Raw genomic sequence first — 16,249 nt, 5'->3', positions numbered from 1 at the left:
AAATGTCAGCTTACCATATACCACACACAGCTATGTTTCTTTTTGCACTGTAATCTGATAGGTATTTTGTACATAAATTTCAGATACTAAAACTGTCTCTGTCCTAATACTTGGGCATTGTTCCAGTCCTCACACCTTAGTGCCATTTAAGAATGAAAAAATACAAGGCATCTCTCTGGAATGATAATAATGTATATTTAGTCCCATTGGTGCAGATCTTTCAATTACCCCTTGGTTTAGTTTTTAGTTTCTCTTTCCCATATAATCACTCTCAGTGCATGAGAACTATGCATTTACTCTAAGCTGAAACATTAAAAGACAAAATAGTCGTGCCTTTATAAACGTGGTGAGAGAAGATGGATATCTCCCCAGCAACAATGAAGACTTGAATTTCCTTAACTCCTCCATTATTTTCATAGGGTGCTCTATTTATGGAATCAGCAGTCGTCAACAATTTCCATTTTTCTAAGTAGAATAAAATATTAAGATCAGGTAACATAAAAAAGGATCAAAACAAACCCCCACATAACCAAAAGTAAAGTGTATTAGTACAGAATAATGTAAGATCATGTCATACTTACATGATATACCTTTAAGTTACTCACACTATAGTATTGTAACAATTATATCATTTATAGTGATATACTATCCTTACTATAATAGCTCTTCATATGATCATGCTTAGATCCTTATAGCAGTTTATAAAAGAGGGAGGAACTGTATTATAAAGCTGAAAAGCAGGGTTTTTTTCTTTTCTCAAAAACTGTTCTATAGCTTTTAGTTATCTAGTACTTTATTTGTACTGGGCATTAGCCTCTCAAGACAGCACTGGTCCTTCACCCAACACTTCACATTACTGTACAGAAAAAGACAGTAGTGAACTAAATTTCTTCTTGGTGTGGTTTTTTTTGGGGGGTTTTTTTTGGGTTTTTTTTTTTTTTGTTGTTGTTGTTGTTTGTTTGTTTTTGTTTGTTTTGTTTTGTTTTGTTTGGGTTTTGTGGTTTGGCTTTTTTAAGCAGTTTCAGCTAAGGCTTACTGGTTTGGCTGCCTGCAGACACACCTAGAATACTTATGAAGGTACGTGGTTTCTTGGCTGTACTGAGAACTCTAGATAGATTGGTTTAAGAGGAAGTTCTTTAGAGATATCTGATGAGAAATTGCTCTGTGCTTAACAAATTGTTCTGGACAAGAGAATGAAAATAAAGAAATGAGACTTCAGGTGATAACCTCCTGAAAACAAAGAGCCAGAAGATTAGAACTGGGATGTTGCCAGAAGTTTCTGAATAAAATATCCATGATATCTTCCTTGAATTTCTGCTGCTGGAGTTATGCTTTAGGTGTGCACAGGGGGTATATCTCCTGTACATAAGAACAGATCACTGTCTTCTGCATTCCATCACTGCTGTTCTTTCTGTTTGGTATGAGCTAACCAGGTGGTGACATTCAGGTTCTCTTACCATTATTTTGATGTACTACCTAAGATCAAGCATTTAACTTGAATTACAGCAACAAGATTCTAGAAATGAAATTAAAAATGAATGTATTTTGATAATGCTTGTGGCTTTGGAGATTTTTTTTTTTTGCAAATAAACACATTCAACTTACTTTATTGCTATATGGAAAACTATTAACAGACAAAAGAGTAGAGGAATTTAGTACAAGATTTCGGGTTGATATCTTCGACCTGTCCTACATATTGTGTGGCTACACGGCATTTAACTTGCCTGTGCCTTAACTTCCCGCCTGTGACATGGGAATGGTAGCACTTCCATCTCTCTTCAAAATGCTATGATGATAAATACTGGGGACTACTTAGATGCCATAACAATGGATACAAATCAAACACATTACATAGATGATGGCGCTATTGTGATTATTGTTAATTACTATGAACAGAGTCAGGGCAACTGCACTGGTGGTCTTCGAAAAAAAAAAAAGGAATGGGTCTGCACACGTGTGAGAGAGTGAAACCCTCGTTTCTCAATGTGTCAGTGCACGCAGGAACCAAGGTAAATTCACCTTTTTTTCCCTCGAATCTTTTGCAATTGGAACGGCTCTTGGCTTTCTGGGGGCAGCGCCCGCCGAGGGCAGCGCTCACCGAACTCTTCCCGTCTCCTGGCGACCTCCCCGGGAGCACCCTCCGGCCCCGCTCCGCCGCGCCCCCTGGCGGCACCAGCCCAGCCCCGCGCCCCGGCCGTGCCCCGCCGCTGCCCGCGAACCTCGCACCGGGGCTTTTCGCCGCCCGGCGCTTTTGCGGAGGCGGCCCCGGGAGAACTACCCCGCGCCGGGCCTTGAAGTTTGGCCCACACGCGCTGCCCCCAGCCGCCGGCGGGGTCGCTCGGGGCGCGGGGATCCCCACACGCAGTAACGCGGAAGGAAGGGATTCCCGCACAGCCTGCGGAACGGGACAGAACGGAGCGGCAGTTTCCGTGCAAGAGCCAAGGGGAAGACACCGGGGAAGTTCCTCATTCCCTAAGGCGTAGGGAGGAGATTCCCCGGACAGCCTGCGGGACGGGACGGAGCGGGAGTTTCCATGCAGGGGCCAGGGGGGAAGAGCCCGGGGAGGCGCGGGAGCGAAATCGCTCGGGACCGCAGCCTGGGCACGCCTCCACCGGGCACTTCCCCGCCCCGCACGCCGGGGTCGCGACGGCTCCGGTGCCGCGTTTGCCCTGAGGGCTCGGCGCGTGCTCCCGCTCGGGCCGTCGGGCTCCCCGCGCCCGGGGCACGCGCGGCTCCCGCGGGCGGTGACGTCACGCCCCGCTCCCGCCCCGCCGCTCCGGTCGGCGGGCGCGTCCCGCGGGCGCGCAGCGGGGCGCACCGGGGCTCCGCGCCACGGGCGGCAGCGGCGTCGCGCCGTGAGGCCAATATAGGCGCCGCCTCCTCCCTCCCGCCCTCGTTCCCGCCCGCGCCGCTGTCCCATGTTCGGGCTGGAGAAGCCGGCGGGGCACCAGGAGCCGGGCAGAAGCGGTGGGCTTCCGAAGATGGCGTCCGTGGGGGATTTTAACGTACTCAGCTCCAGCATCCCGGCCACCAAGGTGGAGCTCTCCGTGTCCTGCAGGTACGGTGAAGGCTCGCGTCCGCGCCACCCGCTGTCTCCGCGGCGTCGGAGGGGGCGGACGGGCGGGGACCCCTCGTCCCGGGCTTGTCATCGGAGCGGGGAGGAGAAGGGCAGCGCGGGACGCCCTCCTCGTGCCCGGCGCTGTGCGAGGTTCTCTCGCCCCTGCCCTCGGAGCGTGCCGAGCGCGGGGAGCTGCCAGTGCACGCTCGGGCAGAGCCGGGCGCAGCCCGGGGCCGGCTGCCAGCCCGCTGCAGCCCGCCGGCCGCGCTCCGGGCGTGTCCGCCGCAGGGTGCTGCCGGCGGACCCGGGGGCGAAGCGCCGGCTCCGCGGCGGCTGCGGGTTCTGCCGAGATGGGCAGCGGCGGCCGCCGCCCCGCATCCTGTCCGCGCCGCTGCCGGGAGCGGGAGTGGCGTCGGTGAGCGCGCAGGGCGCGGTATCGGCAGCTCTTTAACTTCTGGAGCTGTCCCAAGTGCCGTGGTGCGGACGGAGACCTTCCGGCCGCAGTAATCCTGGCAAGGGTTCTTCAAGGCTCTCTTGCAAAACTTAGGAGTACGGGCATGTTGTGTCACCTCATGTCATGTTTTACCGTAACGCTGCTGCCGAGAAATTGAGGGAATGCCAACCCATAACACCGAATGTAGTGTCTGTGATTTTGTTCCTTTGACGGTGGTGTGTCGGTATTTCAAAAATCCTATTGCATCCCGTGATACAGAGATTTTCTCATTAGAGGTCTAAAAAATACTTCTATTTGTGCGCTTTTTTATTCATGTCTTCGTTCACATTCCGCGACTTCTTTAAGCATTTCCTAGTAGTTGCAAAGTGGTGACGCCTTTCACCAGCAAAGTTGGCAGCTTCTAGCGGAGAATTTGAACTGTCCGTGTGTTTCCTGACGGGAAATGAGACAGAGTTTCTTCTACAGTGCATTGCTTCATTTTATAATGTAGCTCCCCAGAGCTGTTGCTGTTTACCAGCACTACTACCAGGACAGAACGGCAGTGCTCAAAACTTAAATTGTCAGATCACTCCCTCTCTTTCCTTAGTAAATAAAGTATGATTTGATGTTTTATCAAGTGTGGGTTTCAAAAGAAGGCTGAAGCAGTGAGAAATAGAGTAAGATTAAATCTGTAATACTGAAACAGTCACCAGGCTGACATATAGACACCGCATTGTACTTGCTGGCTGTCTCTGCAAAGTTCACATACACCAACTGTTGTCAGAGGAAGAGTGTGCTGTAATGTGTAAAAGCAATCCAGGACCTTTAGTGTTACTTTTCAGTTCTTCAAATAGTGTGTCACAGTTACAGGTGTCAGAGCATTTATGCTGAATTTGACCCAATTCACTTAGTATGGGAGTTCCCTTAATTCCAGGTATCATTTGTATATACCTGCCATGTTTTACAGTGGTTTAAGAATCCTTCAGATAGGTATGAAGAAATGCAGGTATAGAACACAATCAATCAGTTCTGACTTTACTTGTAACTAATTTCAGAATATTTCAGTACATAGTTTACAGCAGCAGTTTCTCTGTAGATGTCATTAAAAGCAGTGTCAGTTTTGTTAAAACTCTTTCATTTGTCTTGATGTCAAGTGTAGAAGGATGGGAATTTCCATGGAGATTCCTTTCTTCTGTATGTGCTGGATGACAATTTTTGGTTAGAAAATGATGCTTCAAAGCGGAATATAAAATGAGTGACACTAGGGCAGAGATTAATGGTTAACACGTTTATGATTCATCTGTAAACACATTCATTGGCTAAAGCTTGTGAAACATGGTGTTAAATGAAATTGTGAAAGACTGCAAGAACAAACTGCAAAATTCAGAGAATGCTGAAAATTCTTTAATAATTAGCAATTGTGTATTCCTTAATACCTGGAGAGAAATGCTTTTAACAACAGTTTGGGTCATGAGGGTTTTTTTCCTTGATACCTGAAGAGTTGTAGGACCAATGTGGTCATTGACTTACATCAACAATTTTTAATTGATAACTATTATTTATTCCTAAATTTTTTTTTCTTGGGTTTTTCTTTTTGTTTGACTTAGGGTTTTTTTTGTTGTGGTGGTGATATTTTGTGAGTTTTCTTGGGGAGAGGAGTTGGACATGAGGGGAAGTTCTTCCAGTTTGTACAGGTGGTGTAACTTGGTAGTCGGTGAAGCAGTGCAAACTATTTGTGCCATAAAGTAAATCTGTGACTCTTTCCTTTGTTGTGTCTTTCTGCCTTATTCAATAAGGATACAGTTTCTCTTCCTTTAGCTTTCAATTCCATGTGGTTTTTCTGTCAGTATTTCCCAATTTGCCTGCATGCTCATACTCCCAGTGTTGCCAAAGTGTCCAGGTTCAGCACTATGCAGATGGCATTACACTTCTTGATGTTCTCCAGGCCACCCTGGTTTAGCTTCAGGGTCACATCAGGTAGCCTTCAGGAGAAATGCATCTCATGGGATGAGAAATTCTGTGAAAATTGTAAAATCCAGAAATACTCTTTTTGGGATTTTTTTATGACTAAAAGCTTTTTATATCATTCCCATGGCTTTTGAATGCCAGCATTAGCTGTAATTTAAAAAATGTTAGAAAAGCAAGAGATTAATTTAATTCATGTTATTACTACTCAGTGCCTATCAAATAAAAACTTCACAATTCTTTTCTGACTCTGTAAGATGTAGTTTATCAGGAACCAGAAGTCTTTGACTCAAGAGCCAGCTCTAATATGGCAGAAGAACTTACATTTGTATCCCAGAGGATCCTCCAGTGCTGGTAGTTGTCCACTATTGTCCGGATCAATTGTTCTAGTATCCCTCTCCCTCTGCACCCTTACTCTCCTTTCATCACATGTGATGAACGATGTTCATGGTCTGATTAAAATGTTGCTGTCACTTGCCTTGCAATCCTTATTTGTTGCTGCCTGGCATAATTTTGCACAATTGTCATGTGGTGAAGGACCAGGACCTTGTCCCTGCGGGCTGTGTGAAAGAATGGAAATAGGCTGTGCTCTATCCTTTTATTCACTACTGTTTTCCAGCCTAGAGGTTCCTCTTCCTCTTCAGGGGTGTTTGCACTGCATGCTGGTTGTAGGCCTGTGTCTAGACACGATTCTTCTCTTATCAGCTGTGTGTGTAAGCTTGTGGTCTTACGAGAGCTTCAGGTAAGCTTCAAGCCATGTACCTCTCATCCTGTTTTCCCTCTGTTGTTGTTCTCCACTGATTCCAATTTAGTTAAGTCTTGGAAAAACTTCATATTCTGTTCCCATCTTCCCTCTCTTAGTGCTGTTACTGTGTGTTGAGTGAAGTAGTTTATCTGTCTGAGAACATCAAGATTATGATTATTATGTATCTGGAAGTTTGTGCTCTGCATGAGCATACAAACTTCAGCGTACTTTAATGGGTTCAAGTTTTTAACTTTTTTGTTGTGATCTGTATAATGATGATTTCTGTTTATCATGGTTACTGTGTGGACAGGCCTAGGCTTTTTCCTGTTGTACCTGATAATTCTGCAGCTATTCTGCAGTCTTACATTAATTATTGTTATGTTAATAAAAACAATAAAATAATTATTATATCTCATGTTAGTATTTATTTTTGGACTTGTCAATCAGAATTATCTTCTTGAGAGTGTTCTTTTAATATCTGTAGGAAAGTGAATCTGTATTTTTATCATTTTATGACTTCTAGTAGTGTATCAAAGATGACATGGTTATTTAAAAGATGGTAGAATTGTAAAATATTGACACAGTGCAGGGTTACTTTGCTAATTCAGGACGTTTGTTATGATAATACTGCTTTGAAAAGTTTTATGTTCAATCAGGCAGTGTGTCTTTATCAGTCTGGGTTTATGTTGGATAAACTCTATACTGCCTGTGTTCCCACAACAGGCATTATGTGCATAAAGGCACTATAAACACCTTGTCATGGTTAATTCAACAGAGATACAGTTGGTTGCCCATGCCTGTTTTGGATCAGTCCTATGCCACGTCACAATTTCTACAGAAATCTAACATTAATGAATGAGCTGAATGGAATTAAGCAACTCCTATTCTTAGTAATTGAAATAATTCAGTTTCAAGTTTCTTACACAGAGGAACAAAGCATACCACTTCAGAATTTTTCTTTTTGTTTGGCAGTCTGAGAGTCTTAGCCAGCCACTTCTGAGTGTTTGCAATACCTGAAAGTATATTTAATTCTATCTTTGATTGTACTAGGCATTGATTTCTGGTGAGATCATGTCTCTCTAGCAATCATATTTACCTTCTGGGTTTTTTTCAAATATTAATAATTTATTAGAAATCTCTGTCACAGAAAGATACAATGATAAAAGAGATATTTGTAACTAATTATTCAAGTTTGTAACTCTCTATAATACAAAATACAGAATATAAAACTAATTTTGATTGTAAATCTGTTTTCCTGCTTTCTTTGTGTATGGGTTTCTAGGTTGGATTTAAAGTCCATGGAGTGGTTATGTGTTACTGGCAACAGAATGTTGATCTTAAATGTTTTTTTTCTTTGAAATGAAACTACCTAGACAACCAGCTGGTTTCAGATGAGAAAAAATATAAACGGTTTACAGTATCCATAGTCATGGAGATGCATTCCTGATAGAGTGCACTGTTTAGTTTTCTCCTGTGTGTCTCTATTGTTTGAAATTTAAACATGCAGCCTTGTGACTGATAGAATTTAAAGCAGATCGTTTGCACTCTAAGTTCTCTCTTGCGATTGCTAGTGATGGGAAAGATGGATGTTAATGTGTTTACAAACAATTCCATGGGTGAGTGTCTTAAGGAGAAATGTGTGTTAATGTCTTTGAAATGGGTCTTAGGGTCCTGCCAGCCTCAAGCTACAGAGCCCAGGCTGTTTGACTCCTGAACTTAAGGGTAACAGACAAATGGGTCAGCACAAAGTCTGCAGAACCCTCATAGACCAAATTTCTAAACTCTGGAAGGAAGTGACATGTTCAAGTGGAAAATGTGGTAGTTGGTTTGGGAGGGCTGTACCTTCCTAGTACTGCAGCCACTGGGGAAAGGAAGAGGACAACGTGTGGCAGGAATTTTAGGGTAAAAGGAGGCTGGTCCTCTGAAACCTCAAGAAAGAAACCCCACAGGCGTATGGTCGAGTGGACTCTCTCCCTTTATTCAAATAAAGCTGTAGGACTCTTCTGTCTCCTTTGTGCACAGTGACTTTTAATGGAGTGATTTTCCACACTCTAGGGACAGGCTGTTCTAACACACGCCTGAGATGGGGTAACTAAGGGTTCCTACTACATCCCTTGGGTTGGATTAAAGTGAAGTAAGACTGAATGACCAGTGTGTACGCACAGGGCAGGTTTATTTCAGAACAGTTTGGTTACATTGGAAAGGAGGTATGTATCTGCTTTGGTTATTATTTATAGAAATGTATTAAAATGTCGCTTAGGAAAATGTACAAGGAAAACAAAGGGTGTGAGTACAAAAGGAGAGGAAAGATAGCATTACCTGTGGATCCAGCACCAAGACTTGATTGTTGCAATTTTGGTGTCTGTTGATCTGTGACTGTTGTGGTCACAGTCTTTATCCATCGGGGGTGGATGGATAAAGACTGCATACAAAAAGATTGAGTGGGTTAATGCATGTTCAGGTGAGAAGGCCCAGGTGCCTGCCCTGGGACTGGAGTTTTACACTATGAAATACTGTGGATCATGCACAGTCTGGGGGTGCTTTGGGGATCTTTGAAAATTTGTGGCCCTATTTTAAGACATGACCACTGTTTCTCATGACTGCACAGGTTAAGCCAGTTGTGACTTACCAGAACGAATAAATACTTTCAGGCTTATTTATGAATGTCCAGATACCTCCCCCAGGGGGTGGTTTTACACCTGAGTCGCATCAGGAGAGGACATGGGCATCATAAAAAGCACTAGCCCACCTTGAAGGATCTGCTTCTTTCTGGCTTTTCCCCTTATCTGGCACAACAAAGAAGATTGTTGATAAGCAGAGCTGGGTTTGTTGTGGTCATCCTCTGGTGGGTGAGTGTGCAGCTCCTCTGCACCTGGGCTCTTCTTAGGAATATCAGTGTTTTCACCACACACCCCCAAATCCTTCTTCTTCTCTTTGTTTAGGGGGTGTAAATCTGGCCTCAACAAAGCGCCTGTTGCTTTTGCAAGTCTGATTTTTGAGTCATTAGCCTTTAACATTTCAATTCTCATGCAGGTGTCGGGTTTCACACAACCTTGCAAGTCTCAGGACTTGTCAAGTTTTGTCTGAACATGCCTTTTGCCTGCATGGAGTTTGGTTTGGTTTTAGCTGCAAACCCAAACCTGGTATATTTTTTCTAGTTATTGGGCAGCTACTGCTAAGTTGGTTTCCCTTTGGCTTGTGCTTATATAATTGTGTGGTATAACCATATTTCTTTCAGCAGATAGTAGTAGCAAGTAGTTAACATATGTATAATGATGTATTTGTGACCCTCACAGAATGGTGCAGTGCAGAGGAGCATCTTCACGGTGTGATAGCGGAGGCTTTGCAAGGAGGGGCACGAATAGGAGTGTGGCAGTAGAGAGTGAAAAGAGGGTACTTGAGATGTCCCCCTTACTGGGGACCCCAGTGCTGTAAAGAGGTCACCAGTGGTTGGTAAGGAAGTGCAGTTTGGGAGCTGGGCAAAACCAAAAGTAGTGAAAGGGCAGGTCTCAAGCAGGTGTAATACAGGCTGTATATAGTGTGTAGTAAATGTGGATGTAGAATAGAGTTGCAGATGAATGAAGTCAGAGCATGTTAACTCAGCTGGGGATCCTTGAAGTGGGGAGGAAGAAATCCTCAACATCATACTCCTTCTGAGACCACCTCTTCCACCCCTGCCACCACTGTAAACTTCATGGTTCTCCTCAGACACGAGGTGGGACACTGATGGGTGGCTCACTGTGACACCCTCCCTCAGCTGAAGCCCACTGACCTAGGCCTCAGAAGGGTAGCATACAGGGAAGCCTGGCAGCAGCAGGAAAATACCTAGGTACTAGGATATGTCCAATGACTGTGTATTTTTATGAAGATTTTCTGTGGTAGTATTCTTTTCCTCATTTTTTTCTCTGCCCATCTGAGCGGCAGCTTACCCACCAAAAGTCCTTCACTGGCAGAGAAAGGATGAATATTATACTGATGGTATATATTTGCTTTTAAAATTACTTCTTTGAGGTATACATTTTAAAGAGTTGTTTCAGAAAAACTGCAAAACCAATCTGTAGGTTTTATATGTTGTTATACATTAATGAAACACTGTATTAACTGTATTATACATTCCTAAAGAAATCAGATCTCAAGTAGGGCAGCATATCCATGGATTTGGATGGTCTGGGTGAACGTAACTGGAAAGAAGTGGTTATTGACACTAGATTGAAAAGCTCTTTTGACCACCAGCAGTCCTTAGTGCCCTTTCCCAGAAATGGAAATGGTCTCAGAGCCAGAGAATGTTTACCTGGCCATCCTTAACAACATAAATGTGGATGGTTTGTTCTGTTGGTTTCAAATAGGAGTTGGGTTGCTACTGGAGCAGAGTTCCACCAGTTTCTGATAGTACTAATTGGTCTTTAAAAAAAAAAATTAAACTGGAATAGTCTAAGGTTGTGATCTGATCTGTTTCATTTGCACAAGAGTATTCTTATAACCCAGTACTTCCTGTCTGTTTCAACAGAATTCCTGTAAAACTATTGCTATGTTAGAGTAAATAAACTCGGCAATTCCTTTGAGGTTTTTTAACCCTCAGGAGGAGTCAGCAGTTTTAATAGAGGTTTCATCTTAAAATTGTTTGCATACATCTCGCCAGAGATGGCTTTCTGTGGTTTGTCTTAAAACTCATGGAAACACTGCTGCTCTTACCCTTCTCATTGCTTCTCCCTTTCTTTTCCCCCTTATGGCTTCTGAATCAATATATTCTTAGCTTGACAATGAAAGTTACCATGAGACTGAAAATGATTTGTTTTCTGGTGAACAAGAAGAGTGAATTACTTCTCCAAAGATTATGAGAGGTATTGTGAATGTTTTCTTAAGCTTGCCCATCAGAGATATGTTTGCTTTATTTCTGGTTCTTCTAGTGCCCCAGAGAGTGCAGATGGTTTGAACAGAAAAGAACAGGTCATCCTAATTGCCTATTAGTCACTAGAGTCACTATTGTCTCACCTGTGAGCCTATTCTAAGAAAACCAGTTATTTTGACAAGAAGGTAAAATTCTGAGAGATTGTCTGATCTGCTGTTAGGTGCAGGGCATTTTGAATCTAGGGATCTGGAGGCTAATAGCTGGCTTTGTTGTGCTCTGATAGAATAGAAAGAGAAGAGAGAGTAAATAGCTGTGCAAGGGTGACTACTTAAGCTGCCACTACAGTCTGTGAAATTACTCTGAAGGTGAGTCAAGTGGGCTCTTCACTCGAGTGGATTCTTTGGATCACACGTCATCTTAGGAATGATCCTTGCAAGTTCAGTGATACCATTAAGGCTGAGGGGCAGTGCCTACTAGATGAATACAGCTATGTTACAATTAGTAGTACTACGGGTACTATTGTGCACATTAAAAAGTGATTAGGGTGCTCCTTTCTTTACCAGGATCTTCTGTGAAAAAGTGATGTGGGCCCATCATTAGGTGATGGAAACAGAAATGCATTTATTTAATGAACTAGGGACAATTCCTTTTCCCATGGATTGATAAGTGTGAGAAAAGTAGTGTGTGCTTGTAATATATAATACAAATATGATATACTGAAAATGTAAATTTTCTAAAAATTATTTTGCATGAGTAATCAACTTCTGTGTTTACAAACTGCTGAGTGCTTTATTTCACAACCAAGAAATCTTTGCATGCATTTAAATGTAATCTAAAGAGGAAGAGAAACATAAAGCTATAGCACCCAGAGAGATTTTGACAAATTAATCTGAAGTGAACCACATATTTATCATTAAAGATTTCAGAGCTGTTGAAAGCAAAGTATAAGTAAGTATTTTTCCAGTCAATACAGATTGTTTTTTTTAAATTTTGAAACTAGAGAAGCGGATTTTAAACTGCTCAGTTCTGTAGTTATGGTGGTCTGTTCTTCAAGGCCAGAATTCTGTAATTTCCAGCAGGGGAATTGGATTTACTTCTGCTTAGCAGTTTGTTGTAACAAAGGCTTAAAAAAACCTTACAGAGACAGAAGTTCAGATATTACTAAAATAAAGTAAAATTTGAAGGAATGTATCTGTGGACAAGGTGGGTAAATGCTACCTTTTGGCGTATATCTGACAACAGACATATAGCACACAGTGGGTGAGAGATGGTAGGAGGCAGCATAGGCTGTGATGGGTTCTGGTTAGCTGCCACTGCTGAATAGATCAGTGCATCTTGAAGCATCTGATTTACACATGTGACTTGTTTTGGATTGAACAGTACAAAACACTTGGCATTAGGAAGCATTTCTTTACTGAGAGGGTGGTCGGATACTGGAACAGCCTTCCAAGAGATGTCAGTGCCCCAAGCCTGCCAGTGTTAAAGGGGCATTTGGACAATGCCCTTAGTGACATATTTTAACTTTTGGTCAGCCCTGAAGTAGTTGGGCCATTGGACTGGATGATCATTGTAGACTCCTTCCAGCTGAAATGTTCTATTCTAAAAAACTTGAGCACTGGACTGTTATTTTGACAAATTTTTATGGAGTTTATGAAACTGTGAACAAAGTGATTCTGTGAGGCATAGCTAAATACATCGTATTTACTGATCACTTTCTTTCTCACCCTTTGGAAATTGCTCTCATTATACAGAAAAAAAATTATCCTAGCATTTCCAGTGTTATTGCCATGGCTCCCATTCATTTTTTTCCCTTAGACATCTATGCTGTTGCAACTGTTTTTAAAGGTCCACACCAGAATGGGCAGGTGCAGAATGAATTCCTTCAAGATCAAGTGCTGGTAGAATAATGCTTTCTGCACAGATGTTCCTAGACTTCCTTGCTATAGGTGTTTGATATGCATGTTTCTCAAGAAAAAAAGTTGTTTTTTTTTTTTCTCCTCCCTCATAATGAAAATTAAGAAAGAAATTCTTTTTCTTTTTGCAATCTTTATCTGAAAGGCTTAATAGGCATAGAAAAAAGATATATTCACCATGTTCAGTTAAAATATAAGTCTCTTTCTCTCAATACTTTGATTAGGAAAAAGAAAAAGAAGTTTCAGGTATTTCTGGTTTCTGAGTTTGTGAGCCTTCCTGAGACAGAACAGTTTATTACCAAAGAGAATGTTTTTCTCAGGAAGAAGGGAAAAATACCCTGTATTGCTCAGCATGTGCAGAAAGTGCCACTGAAAATTAAGAGTACCTAAAGTTCTAGAAATACATTCAGCCTACTTTCTATTTTGCCTTACCATTTCTTGTGGTTGTGAATTGTCCTATGTGTACTTTTCTCATATTTAAAGGAGTACTTTGATTGTTATGCCTCTGAAATGAAAATGAACAAATGAAATTGAGCATTGAGGTGTTAGGTGATTTAGTGGCCAAATCAGGCTCTTTTTTTTTATTATTCCTGTTGGCACTTTTTCTTTAAAGTTCCTTTTGAAATTGCCTGTATTGCTTGAACAGCTTGCAAAGGTCTTATGTTACTATTTTGGTTAGCTGTTGAAGATTTGGGCAATCAGGCATGCTGCAAACTTTGCTAAAGACATTGTTTATTTGTAGGAAAGTGTATGAAGGGTTGAATTGAGGGTGTTGCAAGTTGTACTAGTTCAAAACCGTGAGTTCATTGTGTGAACTATCTGAATTACAATGTTAAACTTGGGGATGCCTACCCTTGCAATCCTTTCAGGGATGCCACTAGAAATGTTCTTAACTCATTAAGGATTATTTAGATTGTTTAAGAACCTGTAGATCCTCATCTACAGATTCTTACCTTCTTTTTATGCTGTTCCCATCGTGGCTGTTTTTTGCAGCTGCTGGAAGTATCAGGATAGACTAAGCTTTACAGTATCAGGCCACTCTTTGTTAGTATGCATATGGGAAAACAGAGGGGAACTAAACTTAAAAAGGAACACAAGAAGAGTAGTAAATATCTTAAGAACTCAAAACATCTTATCTCAGTATAAGCCTGACTAAAATTCCTTAATTCTAGTCTACAGTGACAAGCACTAACATACCAATTGTAAGGTCACTGTATAGTCATGCAGAGGAATTAAAATCGTTTGTAATTCTAATGATGAGTATGGGAGGCCTGTTCCAAAATCTAATGCACTACTTCTATCATATAAGTCTAATTTTGAGGCTTTATTGCAATTCATTTTGGGATAATCCAGTTCTAGTTACCAGGAATGAATGGTGTATCTAGGTATGTATAATTAAAAAGGAATAGGAGGCAATTTTCATTTTGGCAATTCCAATATTGCAGAACTTGCTGTACTGTCTTTTAAAGCAGTTTGTAGTGATTGTTGTCAACTACTGACTTGGGTTCACTGATCTTCCTGGGTTTCTTAATACTTCCAATTTATATTTGCATGATTTTCCTTAAGGTAGGATACAGTTTCACTGAGTATAATTGTATGCATAAAAATTACACTTCTGAATGGACTAGAGAAGTTCAGAAGAATTAGTGTGTGCAGAATTCAGGTGTTTTCACAAGTACTAATATTAAAGCTAGTGCCTACTTTGGCTAGATTAAATAAAACAGATCTGTCCAATGTTCTTTCCGAGTTGTGTTTTTTTTTTTTTTTTTTGTTCACATTGCTTGTTCTGAAGTGTGAGCTTGGCAATACCAAAATTTGGAATACAGTATCTTTTTATTGTTGAAGTCTTAATTGGACCACTTAGAACACCTGTATCAACAAAATATTAATACACTTTTCAGCACTGCTCAGTAGCACAAAAATAATGTGATTTAGATCTCTAGAGAGTAGTTAATGGTGACCCTTGAAGAGGCTCTACAAGCTATTAAAAATAATCAGCTATAAGAGATGTAAACTGGTTATTTAATCCTTCCTTTTGCTCTGGGGTAGGATCAAAGATCTTGCTAGAAATTGTAGCTATCTGACAAGTTCTTGAAGACAGTGGAGATTTCACATCATGTCTCCCACCTTTAACAGTGAAATATGGTAAAACAAAGGAATAAAGTTCAACTTCTGTGCCTGCAGTGCAGAAGACTCAATTTATGGTTAAACCTGTTCCTGCTTATTCTGTCTACATCGAGGTCAGTTGCAATTTGTAGCTTAATTTGCCTTGTAGATACAGTCTATATGCTTCCGACTATTTCTGTTTTCACTGAACTCCAGTGGCTCCATGTCTGCCTTAGATTGCAAGAAACTGGAGTGTCCAAAACATTATTGCTTGAACTGAGTGTTTGTCAGTGTTGTGAAGACCAGACAATTAGTGTAAGGTGGCATTTTTGTTTGTATATTCCAGCATGCTTTTCCCCCAAAGGTACAAGGCTCCTGACTTGCATTCAGTTTGTGGTCAACTGTGGTGTCAAGGAAATTTTTTGATACAACTGCTGTGTATGCAGCTCCATGTAGCTATGCTGCATTTTTGCTGTTAAGTTTAATACCTCCCAAAGTTTATTAGCTTGCTCTTGTCCTTTTTCAATCGCATCCTGTTTTCAAAACATTTTTTCTAGTCTGTTGAGACAATTTTTAAAATTTACTTATTTAATTTTTTGAATGATGAAATGTTGGTAACTATTCTGAGAATGGTTTCTGGTCAGTCCTGATCCTTTAGGATTGTTAATTTAAGTCTATTTATCTGTGTGTGATTCTCAGCTGGCTGAAGTGTGGTTATGATATTGGGACTGCATTGCGTAAGAAAATTAACATTTATTCCTATATGTGTTCCATGTATGGATTAGATCTCTTTACCTAACTTGTCCATGACAGATTCTTAGAGATACTTCCCAGTGCTTCTGAAATCTCATAGCCATTCTTTTAAGTAAGCTTTTTGGAATGAAGTAGCAAGTTAATATCTGGTACACCTTTGTGATTTAAAGGTATTGCTCTTCTTGATGCCTGTTACATGTATGTATAACATATCTGTGGTTGTTTTTTGATTCATGGTATTGGAGTATATGAGCCACCGTTTGCTCAAATCCAAAATGGATAATAAAATGAAATGTAAGCTTACTCCAGTGTTAATGCTGACTAAGTCTTGTGTTTGGGGAGGGGAGAAGACTAATCTGAATCTTGATTTAAAATGTTAAAAACATACGTGCATTGGTATCTGATTTGCATCTTTCACTTTTTTTTT

General features: G+C 41.3%; 1 protein-coding gene across 2 annotated transcripts in view; it reads left to right on the top strand.

The window, feature by feature from the left end:
* The first annotated feature begins 2,907 nt into the window (after nucleotides 1-2,907).
* CPNE8 (copine 8) overlaps nucleotides 2,908-16,249 on the top strand; it is a 76,406-nt gene continuing 63,064 nt past the window's right edge. For both annotated transcript variants that reach the window (XR_010080304.1, XM_063396845.1), the window contains exon 1: nucleotides 2,908-3,058. Coding sequence is in view for 1 of the 2 variants with exons in the window: in XM_063396845.1 (XP_063252915.1) it covers nucleotides 2,919-3,058 (140 nt within the window). In the remaining variant the exon portion in view is untranslated. The remainder of the gene's footprint in view (nucleotides 3,059-16,249) is intronic.

The sequence above is a fragment of the Prinia subflava genome, chromosome 4 (assembly GCF_021018805.1).
Source record: "Prinia subflava isolate CZ2003 ecotype Zambia chromosome 4, Cam_Psub_1.2, whole genome shotgun sequence".
In the NCBI taxonomy this organism is placed as follows: Eukaryota; Metazoa; Chordata; class Aves; order Passeriformes; family Cisticolidae; genus Prinia; species Prinia subflava.
This window is presented reverse-complemented; position numbering and strand designations above follow the sequence as displayed.